The sequence below is a fragment of the Gallinula chloropus genome, assembly GCF_964237585.1.
Source record: "Gallinula chloropus genome assembly, chromosome: 9".
Lineage (NCBI taxonomy): Eukaryota > Metazoa > Chordata > Aves > Gruiformes > Rallidae > Gallinula > Gallinula chloropus.
This window is the reverse complement of record NC_140094.1, coordinates 6,419,966-6,436,904: the sequence shown is the minus strand read 5'-3', so window position 1 is coordinate 6,436,904 and position 16,939 is coordinate 6,419,966. Positions and strand designations below refer to the sequence as shown.

At 44.4% G+C, this 16,939-nt stretch overlaps 1 protein-coding gene across 1 annotated transcript; it reads right to left on the bottom strand.

Annotated features, from left to right (window-relative positions):
* Positions 1-691: 691 nt before the first annotated feature.
* Positions 692-13,809, bottom strand: TUBGCP4 (tubulin gamma complex component 4; the record flags this gene model as incomplete). Its single annotated transcript, XM_084268315.1, has 18 exons — positions 692-1,524; positions 1,819-1,958; positions 2,412-2,528; positions 3,441-3,575; positions 4,477-4,654; positions 5,716-5,854; positions 6,083-6,190; positions 6,529-6,634; positions 7,039-7,089; positions 7,795-7,919; positions 9,372-9,537; positions 10,356-10,557; positions 11,232-11,311; positions 11,830-11,886; positions 12,318-12,371; positions 12,852-12,974; positions 13,531-13,659; positions 13,732-13,809. 18 exons carry the CDS (start codon positions 13,807-13,809, stop codon positions 1,512-1,514), a joined length of 2,001 nt encoding a protein of 666 aa, XP_084124441.1. The 3' UTR covers positions 692-1,511.
* Positions 13,810-16,939: the final 3,130 nt, after the last annotated feature.

The following is a 16,939-nucleotide window of genomic DNA, read 5'->3' as shown; positions in this document are numbered from 1 at the left end:
GATGCGACTGGTAAGAATTTCGAAGACAAAGTGCCATTTGGTTCTGGCTGGTGGGTTGTTTTTCCTCCCTGTTGTGACTATATGGGTATTGACCTGTCTCAGTCTGCCTGTCTGCACTCCCTCAGTGGAGAGGGAGACACAAGGACTTAGGCCAAGATTCTGGGTTCTCTTCAGACTGAACAAACTGAACTACTGGGAGGTGCAAAGAGCATCCAAGTGCTGTGTATCTTTGTATAAATGGTAATGGGTAAATCATCTGCTCTTGAGCTCCTGCATTCACAGCCAGGCACTTTTATCTGCACACTGAACTGAACTGTGAACACTGTGTAGTGCATTGAAGCTGCCAGGCCTTAGACTTGATGTCTGATGTCACTGTGTCTTTCTGAGTGAGAAGACAGGATTCCTTCATCCCTCAGCATCCCCTGCCATGTCTTGAGAAGCAAAGCTTCAGCTAGTGTGAGCATACCACCCTGTGAAGGGGAAAGCTGGTTGCCTGACAGCATTTGTGTTCAAACAGGAAAACCTGATGCTGCACACTAGTCATGGACGCAGAGGGCTCTCTCCTGCCACTCATTCAAATGGACTAAGGCAAGATAAACATGTTATCCCCAGGGTAGGCAGCCTCAGGTTGCAGTATGATGCTGTGCCACCATTTGGGTGCAGACACTGACAACCTAGTACATAATTGCATGACAAGATGGTTTTTATTTTGGTTCAAGAGAATAGTTATTTCTACCATTCTAAATAGTCTTGAATGAAAACAGTACATTTAGAGCTGGCATCCTACTTAAGTGTCTTCTGAGGTTTAGCTGTAGCACACTTCTCTACCAGCAGAGGAAGCTTTACACTTGCACTAGGGCAAAGCTTCTACCTGTCTTAACGTGCATAACTTCAGCACACAAAATGTATGAAGCTTTATTGAGAGAGCATGTGACATCACTAGTGGCTCTTTTACCTATACAAACACGCTAGAACAGTGCCCAGTATATGAGATTCTTAAAATCCATTCCTTCCTCCCTCCTGCTTCACCTCAAACGGCTCTTGCAGTTGTTTCATTTCCCTGGAGATACGTATTTGATTAGCTGACACTCTGCACAGTAAAGCAGTTCACTGCACAAGTGGAAATCCTGAACACAGCCGAAACTACATTCATATGCAAGAACGTAGACTACCTCCTCCGTACTCCAACTTGCAAGGATCATAGTCCAGCCAAAGAGTCAGGACACTGTAGTTCTTGTTGCTTTTTCAGTTTCTGAAGAGGGGCAGGCTGCCTCCCCAGAAGCATTTATAGATACACACGGGGCTGCAGGAAGCATGCTTCACTGGGTCAGAAGAAAATGGAGCATCTTTCTGCAGTCACTAGGCAGCCTCACATCAGCAGCACTTCCTGCCCCTTCCTTCTGAAACAGCAGTTCACCAGGCAACAGCCAAATTCAGTTGAGTGCAAACTCCTGAGACCACCACTCTCCCCTGGTTCCACGGGTCACAGCATGAAGAGAAGGTCTTGGTTCTTAAACCCCAAAACTGCAAGAGAAGGGTACACTGTTAACTATGTGTTGACAGGAACTGCCTTTATTGACCCACATCAGCATTTTTCAGCTCACATGAACTAGCAACTGGTTTCACTTCACACTAAAACAGACTTGGAGGAGAGAAGGCAACTCATGCTCGTTAGTTACTTTCCTGTTACAGCACTAGCAACACTTTGCCTCTAATTATTTTGGCTTACATAATAAAAATACTTATCTTTTAGGTAACTTTATGCTTCAAGCACCTCAGGTTATATAACGCTACAAGCAACCCTGAAGATATTCCTACCTGCCCAAGGTTCCTCCAGCCTGGGTGTAGTATTTGTTATAGTCCAAGCGTAACAGCAGCTGAGCCAAGTCAGAGTTTATCTGGTGGTTGCGAACACTAGAGAGAATCTTGAAGAGAAGTGATGACTGACGACTGAATCCCTGCAAATCAGAAGTTGGTCAGTTCTGTGCATGACAGGAAGGAAGGGAACAAAGGAAGAAAGGCAAAGCAGAAAGGCTTTCACCTCTGTTTCTGCCTAAACAATCAACTTTAACAGCCTAAAGAATCTGCAAGAGAAGTGAGGCTTATGGTCCAGTATAAATAAGTTGTCAGCAGCAAGAATTATTAGGTATCCAAAAGGAGGAGTAGAGGCACAGGCTGATATCCACCTCCTTTCACTTCCAATAGGAATCTCTGCATATCTGCCCCCATTCCTCCTCTCTGCACACAGAATTTTTGACTTGCAAACTCTGATTAATTAGAATCACTGCAAGCACTCACACAGAAAGTCTCAGCTTAAGTTCACTCCTGTTGTGCAGCTGTTAAAGCCAGGGTGACTGCTTAGGCACATGTTTGCAAGAGAGAAGAGCAGATCCACACAAACACAGATTCACCTTCACCAAAATGCTGAGTTGCGCAGCTCCCCGTTCATCTAATGGGCCCAGGTTCTGACTGACCAGAGAACAGAAACTATGACAAAGATCCAGAATTTCATTTAAGCAGTGGAAAACCTGCATAGAATAAAGTACAAGATATACACAGAGTTCACACCCAGAGAAAGTTGTTCTTAGTATCTCAAGTTTGCAGCATTCACAATCAAGGTGTTGCTGATAACGTTTTTCAATCAGTGAGGGAGATGTTGAACCTCTTGTTGCATTTTTGTAAGGTTTCCTACAGAAACTGCAATGTTATGCTGTTTTTCTATCCCCACCCCAGCCTTTGCAGACATTACTGGGAAAACAGAGATTGGCATGATCCATCCAGAGGCACAGAAGGTACCACTGACTTCCCTCTTCAAACGGGGGCATCACTGTGCCTTCAGGATTGAGAAGGAAGGATGAAGAACAGTAAGAGCTGTGGTTCAAAGCCTTGAGGTATCACTGTTTCATTGACACTAACCTCTGGGAGTAAGGCTACATATTTTATAGAAATACTGGCACCACTGTCACCTATTTTTTTATGTAACAATAAAATAGACCCTTAAAGTCCACTCAGGAAGGCCTCACCTATTTTTATTCTCTAAAGTATGAGAGAGGGACTTGTTCCTAATCTAATGCGTTTCAGAATGAGTCTCTCATGAATACAGTTCCCAGCACTATGTTAATTAGTGCTTCTTTAATAACACTTAAAAAATAAGCCTTAGTAACTGAAATTTTGTTGCCCAACTGAATACTGGAATAATCTTGATTTAAAATAGCCAGGAATGCAGCATCCACACTCCCCAACTGTAAATTTAACTGATCTTATTTAAATTATCTGTTCTGGTTTATACCTGCTACCATTCTCCCTAGAATGGCAGTCTGTGCTCTGGAGGAGATTATCACTGATCTGTTTTAAAAGAGATAGTTTGTCATATCTGTTCACAAGATGCCTTTCTTAGGGCACTGGAGAATTTTAGAAAAAGATGAAAACTACCTACTTACAGGTTTTAGGAGAATGAAAGACTGAGCCAACAGGTTACTTAGGAAATGATCATGAGCCAAACGTATACTCTCAAAGTCTCGCGTGGCATTGATCTGTTGCAGAAGCTGAGAGAACTGAGACTCCAGCACATCCACCTGAGGGGTATGTAAAGACATCTCGTTAGTATCTTGAGGAATGGGAGTACTTCAGACCAGCCAGAAGTTGTGTGTAAGAAACTTATTTTCCTTATTGCTACTCTAGCCTTAGAGGCTGAAGGAGTACATCATCTCTGCTTCCTGAATGGGGGGGATCATACACAACAGTAGTACATAGCTGGGGGGAACGATTTTTGATGCTTAAGTTTTATCTCAGAAAGGGAAATGGACACTTTCTCTAAAACCAACCACTGAAAATGTAGCTAGTGTATAAACAAAGATGTTTGGTTATAGTTATCTCTGAAATTTACACTGGGAAATACTACCTGGAATCTCAGAGTAAAGGCTACGATGCAAAAGATCAGCCAGATCTCTTGAGAATCTGGAAAGCCAGAGTCCCTCAGTTCAGCTGTTATGGCTGTTAACAGGAGGGCCTGTAATGCTCACAAAATCAGCCTACTAGTAGATGGTGTTTACACTTGAAAAGTCTCTTTTTACTTGAAATGGTCAGAATATGGCTTATTTCAATTCTTAAATCCAAACAAAGACAAACAAACAAACCCCAAACCAACTTGTCACAAACTAGAGTTCACTTAAAGGGGCAAGGGAAGAAGCCAGGATGATATTTTAATGCTGCTTCTCACAAACACCTGATAGCACTACAGAGGCAAAACTGCATTTCCAGTAGCACTCACTGATTCACAGGTCCAAAAACTTTGTAATTGTAGCACCAAGTCTGGGAACTCAGAGAAAGTTCTAGACTTGTTCCAGAGGAAATCCCAAATTCCTTACAGTACAAAGAATCTGAACCCTGGAAGACAGGACTTCAGTGTTCCTCTCCAATAATTTCTGCCAGTTCTTGATTAACTGGTAAGAGTTTACCTTTCTCTGTAATCCTGACCTGCAGATAATACTGAAGGTTGTCCACAAGAAAAGCCATGTGATCCCTGAGACGCCACTTGATGGCATCAGTTCTGTTAGATTTCAGGTGTTTGCGCTGCATCTGGAGAGCCCAGCAGTGCTGTAGCTCAGCCTGGACTCGTCGCACGCTCAGCAGGTATTTGAACACAACATTGTACCTAGTGTCAAAAAATACAAAATCATTTAAGGTCAAAGCCCTCCCTGGGTGCAGGTTCTGGAGAACACAACAACACAAGACTGGAAAAGGAACCAGAAGTTGGGGGGAGCATCTCAGGATAACAGATTTCTGCTTGAACTGGTTACTGACCTAAAAGTTACAAGGTTAATCTCATGTAAGAAGGGAAGAGCTGACAGTGTTTGGTCAAAGTAGCCCTGTAGGTAAAAACAGAGCAAACAGAGTCATACAGTGGTTTGGGTTGGAAGGGACCTTGAAGGTCACTGTTGTGGTTGGGTCCCAGCCAGCAGCTGAGCACCACACAGCTGCTCTTCTCCAGGTGCGTGGGGGAAGAAAACCAAAAGCAAACCGTGAGGGCTGTGATAAGGATAGTTTACTGGGACAGCAGAGAAACAATATATACACAATAGGGCTTTATAGCAAAATATAGAGAACTGGTGACACACAATGCAGTTTCTCACCAAACCACACAACTCAGGCCATACAGCTCAGAGCCATCCCAAAACCCTCCACTAGACCAGGGTGCCCAGAGCCCCATCCAGCTTGGCCTCAAAGACTTCCAGGGAGGGGGCATCCACAACTTCTCTGGACAACCTGTTCCAGTGCCTCATCACCCTCATAGGAGTAATTTTTTCTCTCATTAATCTAAATCTAACTTCCTTCAGCTTAAACCCATTACCCCATGTGCTATCACTGCACTCCCTGATAAAAGAGTCCCTCTCCATCTTTCCTGTAGCCCCTCTGGGTACAGAAAGGCTACTCTAAGGTCTCCCTGGAGCCTTCTCTTCCCCAGGCTGAACAAGCCCACCTCTCTCAGCCTTCCTAGGAGACGTGTTCCAGCCCCCAATCATCTCTGCAGATCTTACTTTCATTACCAGTACTCTCAATATAAGTAAGTGGAAGGAGTCATTCTAAGGTTTAAGGAGCAAGATTAAGTATTTCTACCTTTCTCTCCCCAGAAGGAAAAAAACCCCAACACATTAGAAAGTGCCTGTGATCAAGGAACCTATAGATGAACATAGAAAGACCATACCTAGTACTTACTTCTCCAGAACAGCAGGAGTAAAGAGAATGTGCAGTGGCCACTGAACTTTGTAAGAAAGGCCCAGAGCTGCCCATCCAGATGTGGGGGCTTCACGTGGAGATAGCTCCCGGGAAGGCCCTTCACGAGCCTGAGAAGTATCTGAAAACGAACGAGGTGCCAAATTAAATCATCTTCTCAGACAAGACAACCATGGAAAGGAATTAAAAAAGGGAGAGAACAGACTAAGAAGAGCCAAAGCAGGCTAGGTCATCACATTAGACCTGAAAAAGGAATCAACTTAATATTTCTTTACCTTCTGAGAAGGGTAAGTAATAGGACTTGAAAACAAGGTCATCATTGCCCCTCTTAACACACAAGTAGGTATACCTTTATGTTCTTTTCCATGATACTCAATGGTTAAGTGAAGCAGAGGAAGAAGGTTGTCGTCATCCAAGAGTACCTTATGGGCAGACTGCTGAAATGCAACATTGACATCTGACAAGGAGAGAGCAGATATCAGCACCAGATGCATCACTGCTTGTTAATTTTGCACCCATGATTATTTATGCTCAGCCATAAAGACAACACTGACACACTATTTCCACTATTTTCATTTAATACCAGCCTCAAATATGGAGAGAAACCTGTCACCTGAAAGTTTCCAAGATACTATTTTCACCCACTCTGTGAGACATTCTAATTCACAAGTGCTGTTCTTTCAAAACTAACAACATCTAGAGGATAAGGTAGAGTTCTGCTGTGCTGGATGTGGCTGAGCCTTTCCTGCTACATGACAGGGAGGGCAGTTTGGCAAGTGAACAAGCAGCACTCACCATGTTCAGTTACAGCTGTAGGTGGTGTTTTTAACATGTGCTGTGCAGTGTCAATGAAGGCCTGAAACAGTTCACCTCTTCCCAAAAGGTAAAAGTCTTTTATAATCTGTGGAGATAAGTATTTTGTATATAAGCATATCAAAAACTGAGCAATTTTAACCATCCTAGCTGACAGCATCCATTTTTATTACTGCTTGGACAACTTCTGCTGTTTCAAAACACAGCTGGAGAGTTGTGAATTTCATCCAGTGACCAGAAAGTCTACGCTGCCTTTGCTTCAAGATGAAAAGCACAAAACCACATACACATACCCCTCTAACTCTGTCTCTGACCAAGTTCTATCACTCTGTGCTCACTCTTGAGACCTGGAAAATGAAAACAGCTTTACCTAAAAGGAGAAAGTGGAGAATCTAAGACAGTAAAGTATTTAATGAGAAAGAATCATAAAAAGACAGAAAGACTGAAAGAATAAATTAAGCTGCTCTAGCAAAAACGAGCAGTTATATTTACCTTCAGTTGTCCTAGTAAATCTGATTCCTCCACCATCAGTTTCCAAAGATGCTAGTGAGGAAAAATAACAAAAAGAAAAACTTCCCTCAGGTTTGTCTAAACACGTTCAGTGAGAACAGTAGCTGTCTCAGAACACTCGTGATGCAACCAAAAAAAGCACCTCCATAAAATGCTATATAAAGCACAGGAGAACACACAAAGAATCCTGAATGTAGGCAGCTCGTGCTACTGTGTAGAACACTATTCTAATACACCAGCAAGAAACTCTGCCCAAGAAACAGGAAGACTCATGACAAAAAAAAAAATAAGCAAATTCTTAGGAAATGAGTTCCACCTTAGCTTGCTTCTCAATTCTTTAACCTCCCTTTCTCCTCAGGTTTGTTCCCCTCCCCAACCTCAACTGAAAAAAATACTAAAAGTTGCCAAAGCAAAGGATTTGTCCAGTGAGACACCATCTATTTTGCTGAAAGTGTGATGAAAAGTTGTGAAGTCACTGCAAGTGAAATTAAAAAATCAAAAAATTAAATATCCCTTCTTTCCCCCCTGAAAAGTGAATAGTATTTGTTAATGTCATTTTATCATTGGAAGTTGGGGTAACACGAAGCTCTGAGCAACCCCCTGCCCAAAAAAAAGCTATCTGCAGCATTCATACCCTTGTTCAATCCCTGGTTCTGAAGAGCCCCCTTGTACTCCCAGCAACAGAAAGCTGAAAGGCTCCTCAGCCTGTATCACAGTCACCTTTCCTAGGATCCTCACCTCAGCAACGGTGCTCCGTATCCAGTCGACCACCGACTCGAAGTCCACCAAACTGAAGAGCGGTTGCTGCTTGAGGCGATGCAGCTCTGCTGCAAACGTGTCCTCCTGGTTTTTTAGGATGGAACCTGCAAAGAGAAAAGTGTTTTGGACTACAAAAAAGGGAATACAATTTGGAGAATTGCAGACCCCTTCCAGCAGAGTGGGGCAGAAGGACGGTCCAGGCTTAGGGATATGGTTTATCAGAGGACAGGTACAGTTGGGCTTGATCATCTCAAAGGTCTTTTCCAACCCGATGATTCTGTGATCTCAGGTCTGGTGAGGAATGTGAAGTTGAGGAGGCCTCAAGGTACAAATACCAAAGAACAAGATGACTATTGCAAGTACAGTTGCAGTATAGACACTTGACCTGGCAGGGCTGGGACATCAGTAAAAACCCAATATATTTTCTATGTAAATGATTACCACCAACAGCCCTTTTCCTAGGACTAAGCTTGATCTTTGAATCCACAACTTTTCTGACACATTAACCTGTTGGTTTGGTTCCCTACCTACCCTTGCCTGTTTCAGATTTACTCTACTGCTTGAGCTTGGGAATTTATTTATTCTTAACCAACTAAGCTGGAAGACCTCTTTCTTTTCACCTCGTTCCTCCTAAGGGAAGAAAACAGTCCAATTTAACTGTTCCTTTCTTCTCTGCAGTGTCACTTGAGTCATTTGAATACTTTTCTACAGACAGGCTCTAGAGCTTACACAGAAGTCCTCCCCATTTGGTGTAGGAATGCATTTCCAAAACTATCTCCAATGTAAACTTAGCAGGCTCTCAGATAGAACCTGGAATTGTCCCTTTCTTGCTCTCTTAAATGCTCCATCTTATTCATCTTCCACAGCAATTTTTGGGACCACCCTGTAATGAATTTCTTATGTTTGTGAGTGCATTTTAATCCTAAGACACTGTGCAGCAACATACACATTCACAGTAGGATGTGCCCTTGTGTCTTGTCTGCACCTTTGACAGACACGTGCAAACTGAAAACATGACCTTTGCAATCACTTTATTTATGCAAATCCCATGGTGACTCGTTGCTGGAAACTTGGAGACTACATTTGGAAAATGTTATTATTTACTCATCCTGTTCTTGAGTTGTGTCAGGGCTGGAAGGGCTGGGGCGGCCTAATCCTAAACCCTGAGTTCAAGCCCCGAGTTGGGCACTGGGACAAGGACTGTTGTCCTGGAGCTGCACCCAGTCACCTTGCCAACCAGCCCCTTTTATGGGGAAATGATGTCAGGTGGTGTGGAAACAGCCCAGCTTAACTCAGTGCGTCTGTGCTGGCTGCTTGGGGCAGTTGGCTCTGGCCTGGCCAGAACCAGGACAGTGTGGCAAGGTTCTGGTGTATCACTGCCTTGGAATCAATGAGAAGCAGGAGACTGGGAACACTGCTCTGTCCTGGCACAAGCATCCACGTGTTCTGAAGAGTATCAGCCAATACTAAGTGACTACTGAGGAATTTGTTAATACGGCATTTTGGTAGTCAGTCACACAAAACTGGGCAAAGGCAGCAAGAAAGATGTTCCTTACCTTTTCTGGTCAGGTTCACATTTTGATTCTCAAACATCTGTACAGATTCTCCCACAAAGAGGATTTTCTCAGCAACCCGCACAGGGATGTAAGAAGGCAGCATTTCTACTCGTAGAGAAAACTGTTTCAGAGAGGGAGCTAACATGTTCTCCTCCTCAATCAAGCGCTGTCAGGGACAAAAAAGAAACCAAGCAAAAAAAAAAAGTGAGAAAACGAGACACAAACAGTGTAAAAAGGGAGGTTGTGTGTGCAAGAAGGCAAATCTAAGTACACTGGAATGAAGCAAAAAGGCAGCAAACCTCATCTGCATCGTTAAAGTAAGTCTGCAAACTTTTTATACTTCTGGTATGGTAGCAGATCTCCCTAGAGAAGATGTTGTTTTCATCAGAGAGGGAACAGAGCATGAAAAGATCCTAAACCTTTGTGGAATAGCAGCAAATTGGCTTTTTCAAGTGTAAATGATACATCAGCAAAGGGAATTTTTGTTGCAACTGCATTACTTTAGTTTCTTTGCAGCTGTAATGTTAATTAGCATTGCAAAAAAATCCTCCCTTACCCCCATTCCTCTATGTTTTAACACACCTGAAGACTTGGGGTACAGGCAAAGCATAAGCACCTCCACTAGTGAGCAAGCAGGTTAGAGATCTATAGGTCTGCTAGCATAAATTGAGCCATTTTCTCAGCTCCTGAGAAAGGTGTTTACAACAGTGCAGTAAGTTATTAACTTTCTTCTGAATGTAGAAATAAAAAGGTCCAAGTACAGAGGCAAGATTTTCCTTCAGAGTGCAAATAAAGTCAGTGCCCAAGCTCCCCACAGCCTTTCACACTACCACCAATGCCAGTGTTGAGCAGATCACAGTGTTGACCGTAAGGAACCAGGTGAGAGTCAAGAGCAGCCCAGATACAGCAGTTCCAATTACTCCAACATTTCTTCTTTCCTTCCCTAAGGACCAGAGGATGACAAGCTATGACTTACAGTCTTACCAGGTCCTGCAGTTCTCGTAGCTGTTTTCCTGTAAGTCCCCCAATTCCCAGGTCATCATCATCTTCCTCAGGTTGGCTGGGGACATTCCCAGAAGAGGGGCCCTGTTTGATAAAGAACTCTTCATGTTGGTCTAGTAACAATCCATGCAGCATCCAGGCAGAGAGCTGCTTGTACATGACTCCATGACACACAGCCAGAATCCTGAGGTCAAGAGAAGCAGAATGTGGGGCTTTGTAAACAGTAATCAAAACCTCACTGCACATCATCCTGGCAAGTTCAGTCAACCAGGCAACACAGCAAGTGCTAAATGGCTAATGTGGAATTTAGTTAGTTATTTTAAACAGAGAAAGGTGGACCAGTCACTTGCAAAACTAAACTAAGATATCCTTTGAATATGTGGCTTCTCCACTGCTCGTATCTAGAAGTGTAAGTAAGCTTTCAGTGCTTTCCCAGTCCTGCTTTTTCTACTAAATTACCATTTAATCATGAACACAGATTATCTTTTAGTAGTAAAACTTTATCCCCAAGGACACACAAACCTAGCAACTCACCCAATCAGAGTTATCCTTTTGAAGGATCAAAAAACACTTAATGGGTCTACCATATGCAAAACAGTTCATGCAGACCTCAGAAGAAGAAAGGAGCATAGAGAGTCTGAACTTTTCTCAGCCCAAAGTATGGAGAAAACCATAATTCCTGTCACAAACCTGCTTTAGATAAATAATGGGAACTGTGATGGTTTTCCTTGCATGTTACTTCTACTTCTATATCCTGCAAACCTGTTTCACACATACTCCTTTCACAAGATGAACACTTTGACACTAACTCCAGTTACTACAGAAGAATGAAATAATAGCTTTGCTGTATCTACATACTTTTCAAGAGCACTGCGAACAGGAGGTAACCCCCCACAGCTATGCTTGTGCACTGTCTCCAATATCTGACATCCATGAATCTGCAGAAAGAAAACATGGTTAGTTTAGCTCTGCTGTTTGGATACATACTCACCTTTTCAGACATTTAAACACTACACTTTTGACTAATGAGAAAATGCCCTATCCAGCTGCACAAGTCTTACAGAAAGAAAGATGTTAACATATTCCAGCAGCGAAGACAGAGACCTTCTATATGTGGCCCTACACTCAAGCTTCTCAAAAACTGTACAAAGGTTAGCTTCTGCCTTTTTTTTTTTAGCTAACAGTGGGAGAAAACAGACTCAGAAAAGAAGAAATTCCAAACAGCAGCATCTTGTACTGTGAAATGTATTGTTATTATCAAATGCAAGTCATCAAAGATTGTACTGGAAAGGGAAATGGCAAATACAGCGTAAATGAACTGGCAAACCAGTACCTGCAGAGGCATTAGGAACAGTGCACCCATTACTGAAACCACACTCATTGACTGGGGGCAGAAAGAATTTTATCAGCTGAAGAAGAAACTTTTTAAGATAAACTGGCTACATTTTTACTGTACCTTCTGAGTCTTGATCTGCTCCACCATGACCATCACAGAGGGGAAGAGTAACTGAAACTGAAGAACCAGGAGTAAAATACTGAATTAGGCTCTACACATTTAGAGAGAAGCTATATACTTCAGTGTGGACAGCAGGTGACTGCAATAATTTAATGCTTTTCCCACAAATTAGAAACAAGACTCAAAAATCTCTAGGAATAATGCCCTCCCTCCACTAGACCAAGATGCATGAAGTTACCATGTTCCAGCCAGAGTGCAGGCTAAACACAGGCAGTGAGGAATACACGAGGGTCAAGGTGGAGGACCCAAGCTTTGCATCAAAATGCAAGTGATCCTCTGAACGTGATTAAGGGACTTCAAATGCAAAGGTATCAAAAAGAAATGGAACAACATGACAGACTAACCCTTACACCATCCACTTTCTTATTAGTCTCAAAAATTGATAAGAGTAACCAAAGAGCACTCTTGTCTTTATTAACAGGACATACCTGGTCTAAGGAGTAATTAACATGTGAGATGGAAAGATGTGGGTCAGCCAGAAACTGTAAGATCAACAAAGCAATTAATGAAAATTAAAATAAGCTGTGGACAAAGGAAAAACAATGGCTCTACATACCAAAACTTTAGTTCCCACAGCTTTCCCCCCTCCACAGTTTTTGGGCTGTGTCCCATTTTAAGCTATAACAATCACTGGATGGTGACAGTACCCAATGTATGACAACTGCTAATCTAGCAAAGATTAATCAAAACCTTTACAACTGAAAAGTCATGATAATCTGAGACAGCCCTGAGGCAGATGAGGCACTTACTGAATTGAAGGTAGAAAGGGAGTTAGTATTTATTAGAATGAAGAGTCATTTTCAACGTCACTTCACAGCATAATCTGAAAGACATCCCTGACCCAGAAAGGAAAATACCTTGTCTCCTCTTTAGCTACTTCTACTTATCACATAGATTGTATAAATGACAGCTTCCCACCACCTGTCAGCAGCAGACAGACTTGTTTCAAGTGTCTCCTTTACCTCTTGTTCTAGGTCAAGCAGTGCCTGTCGATAAGGCTGCAGCACTGAATCCAGGCCTGTGCAGAAGGCTCGCAAGTAAATGCCATGTAACCCACCCTGGTTTTGCTGACATGGATGATGATCCTGAAACCAAACAATGAAATCTGCATCAGCTCCCCAGTGCAGGTGTAAGGGATACTGGAGTTTCTGTGCAGCGCCAGCAGCCAGTGGCCCAAACATGCTGCGATGTACCTTAGCCCATGGCAAAGTACCCAGGAACACAAAACAAAGCAGAAGTTTGTCACAAGGACAATTTCTTGTAGCTCTTCTGTAGACATCTGCAAGTGCTGGGAAGCGCTTTAACTTCAGTGCTTCTTTGTACTTATGCAGGGCTGTTGGACCTCAAAGCTCTTCACAAACCGTGCCCAGGGCTCGCTGCCACATGAGGATGCGCATCCCGCACCCTTCAGAACCCCCGGCTGCTCTGCAGCCACGGGAAATCACCACAGAACGCTCCCCCAGGGAGGAAGTTTTCCGTTTGTTCTGCCCGTCACAGCCCCGCACTCTCCCCCACCCGCACCGCGCGGCTCTCCGGAGCTCCGCCCGGGAAGGCGCCTTCGCGCCCTGCACAGCACCCCTGCCCCGGGCAGCGCGGCCGGACAGGCCGAGGCAAGGCAGCGGGGCTGCGGCGGGGCCCCACCTGCTGCTGTACGTGTCCCGTGTACTGCTCCACGAACTCGGCGAAGCGGATGTAGTCGGTGCCGAGGCGGCAGAGCCGGTTCAGGACGCTGGTCTCGCTGGGGTGCAGGAACGGCAGCTCCTGAGACACCTGAGGGAGGAAAGGGCGGTGAGGGCGGGGGGCGGGGCCGGGCGGCTGGCTCGTACCGCGGGCCGGCCGTACCTGCAGCCCGCCGCGCTTGCTCCAAGTGAAGGCGGCCCCCGGGTACCCGCTCAGCGCCAGCAGCAGCTCGTGGATCATCCTGCCGCGCGGCGCTGCGGGAAGGCGCGCGCGAGCCGCCGGGAAAGCTGGGACCGCGCGGCGGCTTCCGTGAGGCCCGGGCGCGGCAGCTCCCCCTGGAGGAGCGGCGGTCGCGGTGGCCGGGGAGGGGCTGGCGGGTCGGGCTGCTGGGAGAGCGGCTGGGAGGGCCCGGAGCGGACTGCGAGTGGCGGCCGGGCCCCCGCCCGGGCCCCCGCCCAGGCCCCGTGCCGTTTGCTGCCGGCAGCCCGAGTAAGCTACGTGGCTGTGCCGGCCCAGGCGCTGCCAGCAGCCCTCGGGGCTGGCTCTTGGTCTGGGTGCTCCTTGCCAGGTTTCGTTACCAGTTTCTCGTTTGTCAGTCGCTTACCAAGGCCAGTTCTACCTTTCTCCAAGTGCTACGCGCTTTCCCTTCACTTTCACTTGCAACCGCCGGCTTTCAACGTCCTTATCGAATAAACTGCATCTCAGCTGTCTCCGTTTCATTCTCCTCGCTGCTTTTGGCAGTGTTCTTCTACTCTTTATTTGCCAGAAGCTTGTGTTCAGCACCATGTACCACGCCTGTTACACGTCCATTGCAGCGTGTGTTTGGCTCATGTCACAATGAGGCCTGAAATGTAGGAAGAAAACTTCTGTTACCTTCCTACAGCGACGAGTTGGTACATTGCATCGTTTGCTAAAGACTCTCTGACGTGTGCATTTGCTTTCTACAGCCATCCTTACACGCAACTTGAGAGCCCCAGCAGCATCTTTCTATCCTGTATCAACACAACAAAAACTATCCTCTTTATATTGACAAAGCTTCTACTGCCTGAAAAACGACTGAGGAATTTGACATGGGCCTGTTGGATTGAGCCCGGAGAGGCCATGAAGATGCTCAGTAATGTTAACCTAATGCTTTTATTAGCAGAAATACCTGCTACATAGTTGACATACTAGGGGAGTCTTGAACTTAAGCTCAGTCATCTTCTGCAGCCCAGAAACTGAGCTTACTGCAGCAGCCCTTCACAGAAAGTGGGAAATGCCAGGAGCCTTCCTTGAGAACAGGGTGCACATTTATCATGCAACTTCCCTTTATCAAAGGTGGGGGCCGTGGGGGGAGCTAATTTTTGTGAAAGGCAGTGAACTGTTGGAAGTGAATCTTACCAGGGATAGGATTATAATTAACCACAAAGCAATTTAAATGCAGATGCAGTGGGGTTTTTTCATCACCATCATAGTCCTTCTTTGATGGTGAAAATGATGGGTTTGGTGCAGAGTGTTTGGTATGTGGCCAGTGTTGCAGGATGTGTCAGACTAGCTGTCTTACTGTGTCTTGGCTTTACAATCTAAATCTGGCTCATCCCCAGTCACTTGCTTCCAGCTAAATATTGTGGTCTGCTCCAGACTTAAATTACTTTATTGGTTCCACGAGTGTCTTTTTAGGTAGCCTACATGAGATCAAATAGAGAGGAAACAAAACAGCATTACAAAGTGGATAAAAAGACACAGGGCTTGTGCCACAGAGAAAACTAATAAATAAATTTTCCTTTTTATTTATTTTTTTTTTTTTTCCTGTCCTGTATTTCCAGGTATCTGTAGGGCTTCCTTCAACAGAAACTGTTCAGGTGTGGGGACAAGTGCACAGTTCCCCAGTTCAAGAAGCCTTTTTGCCAGTAGAGAGCTTGCCTATGTTGCACTGTCATGAGGGAGGAAGGAGAGGATTTTATCATGGGCACTGAGTGGGGATATCACTAACTTGCCTTCAGAGAGTAATGATTCCTCTGCTATTCCAGTGGCCTGTAGCTGTGTCCTAGCATCATGTCATGACCATCAGCAGACCTCGGCAGGATTTGGGCTCGGTGCTTTTCTGTCACTTGCTTTCAGACTTCCACAGGGAGTCTGGTACATAGTGTTTGTACAGGGCTGAATCCCAGGCAGCTGCTGGGCCATCTGAAGTGAGGTCAGAATGCAAAAGCAGAGTCTGGAAGTAAAGGGGATTGGAGAGACCCATTTTGAAAGCCAGTCTTCCCTTTTCCTTCTTGGCTTGTCCGGTGTGCAGCTGCTTTCCTTGCAGTTTCTCCAGAGCTTCATGCAAAGTTCTCTGCTGCAAACAGAGGTGGATCAGGGCTGTGGGAGTTATCTGGGCTAGCACTGAGAGTGCAGTTGTGAACTGGAACAGGGGGTTGTGTGTGTGATGTTTGTAGGTATATCTGTGCCCGTGTCTGTTTCTTTCTTTTAAGACCAGGTCAGTAACTTGTCACATTTGGCCACTATGATTTTGATCTCATACTGGGAGCCAAAAAGCAACTTTTTCTGTTGGTAATCCATACCCTCCACATATACAAAAGAATATCATCAAATATATGGGTTAGGACTACATAAAACACACATGCACACACATTTATATATATATATGTAAAGTATATATACTTTATTGAGGCAGCTCCATCTGTATTCTCACAGGGCATTCTGACCCTGTAGGTACAGAACATGTAGCTAAAATGTGTAATTAGAGATGAGAGTGAAAATGAATAGTGATCTAAGCCTTATTACAGACATAGAGAATAAAAGTTAAACCTTTCTGAGATAAATGAGGTCAAAAGGGAAAGGTCATGATTGGCCACACACGATTAAAGTACAAAAATAAGAAAAAAACCTATTAATGAGGATGAGGTGGAGTGTCAAATTGAAGGATGCTGAGATATAGAGTGGCAATAGACAAATGTTCCAACTGTCTGAGAGTTTTGTGTATGCTTTGAAAAGAATTAGCAACAGCTTGGAATTCTTAATGCTAAATGGTATCTAGAGCAGATCCTACTCCATCTTCATGCTTTATTTTGCCAGAAATGAGGATACACATGAACAGTTATTCAGTGGAAGGTTGTTTGAATATGCTGTTAATTTACAATCTTGTTTTGGACCAGAAGACCATACCAAAAGAAATGCCTGAAAAGGCAGGTGTAGTAACTGTTTATCCTATCCTGTTTGAAGGAGGACTTGAAGAGATTAGAGACTGCTTATGTTTCAGTGGTAGCCTGTGGTTAGGTTATCTTTAAGTTGCTATAGAATCAGCTTCAGAGTTTTCAGGTGTTCTAAACATATTTTTTTCAGCCCCATTCACAGAAATAACCTTTCTCATAAAGGAAGTGACCAG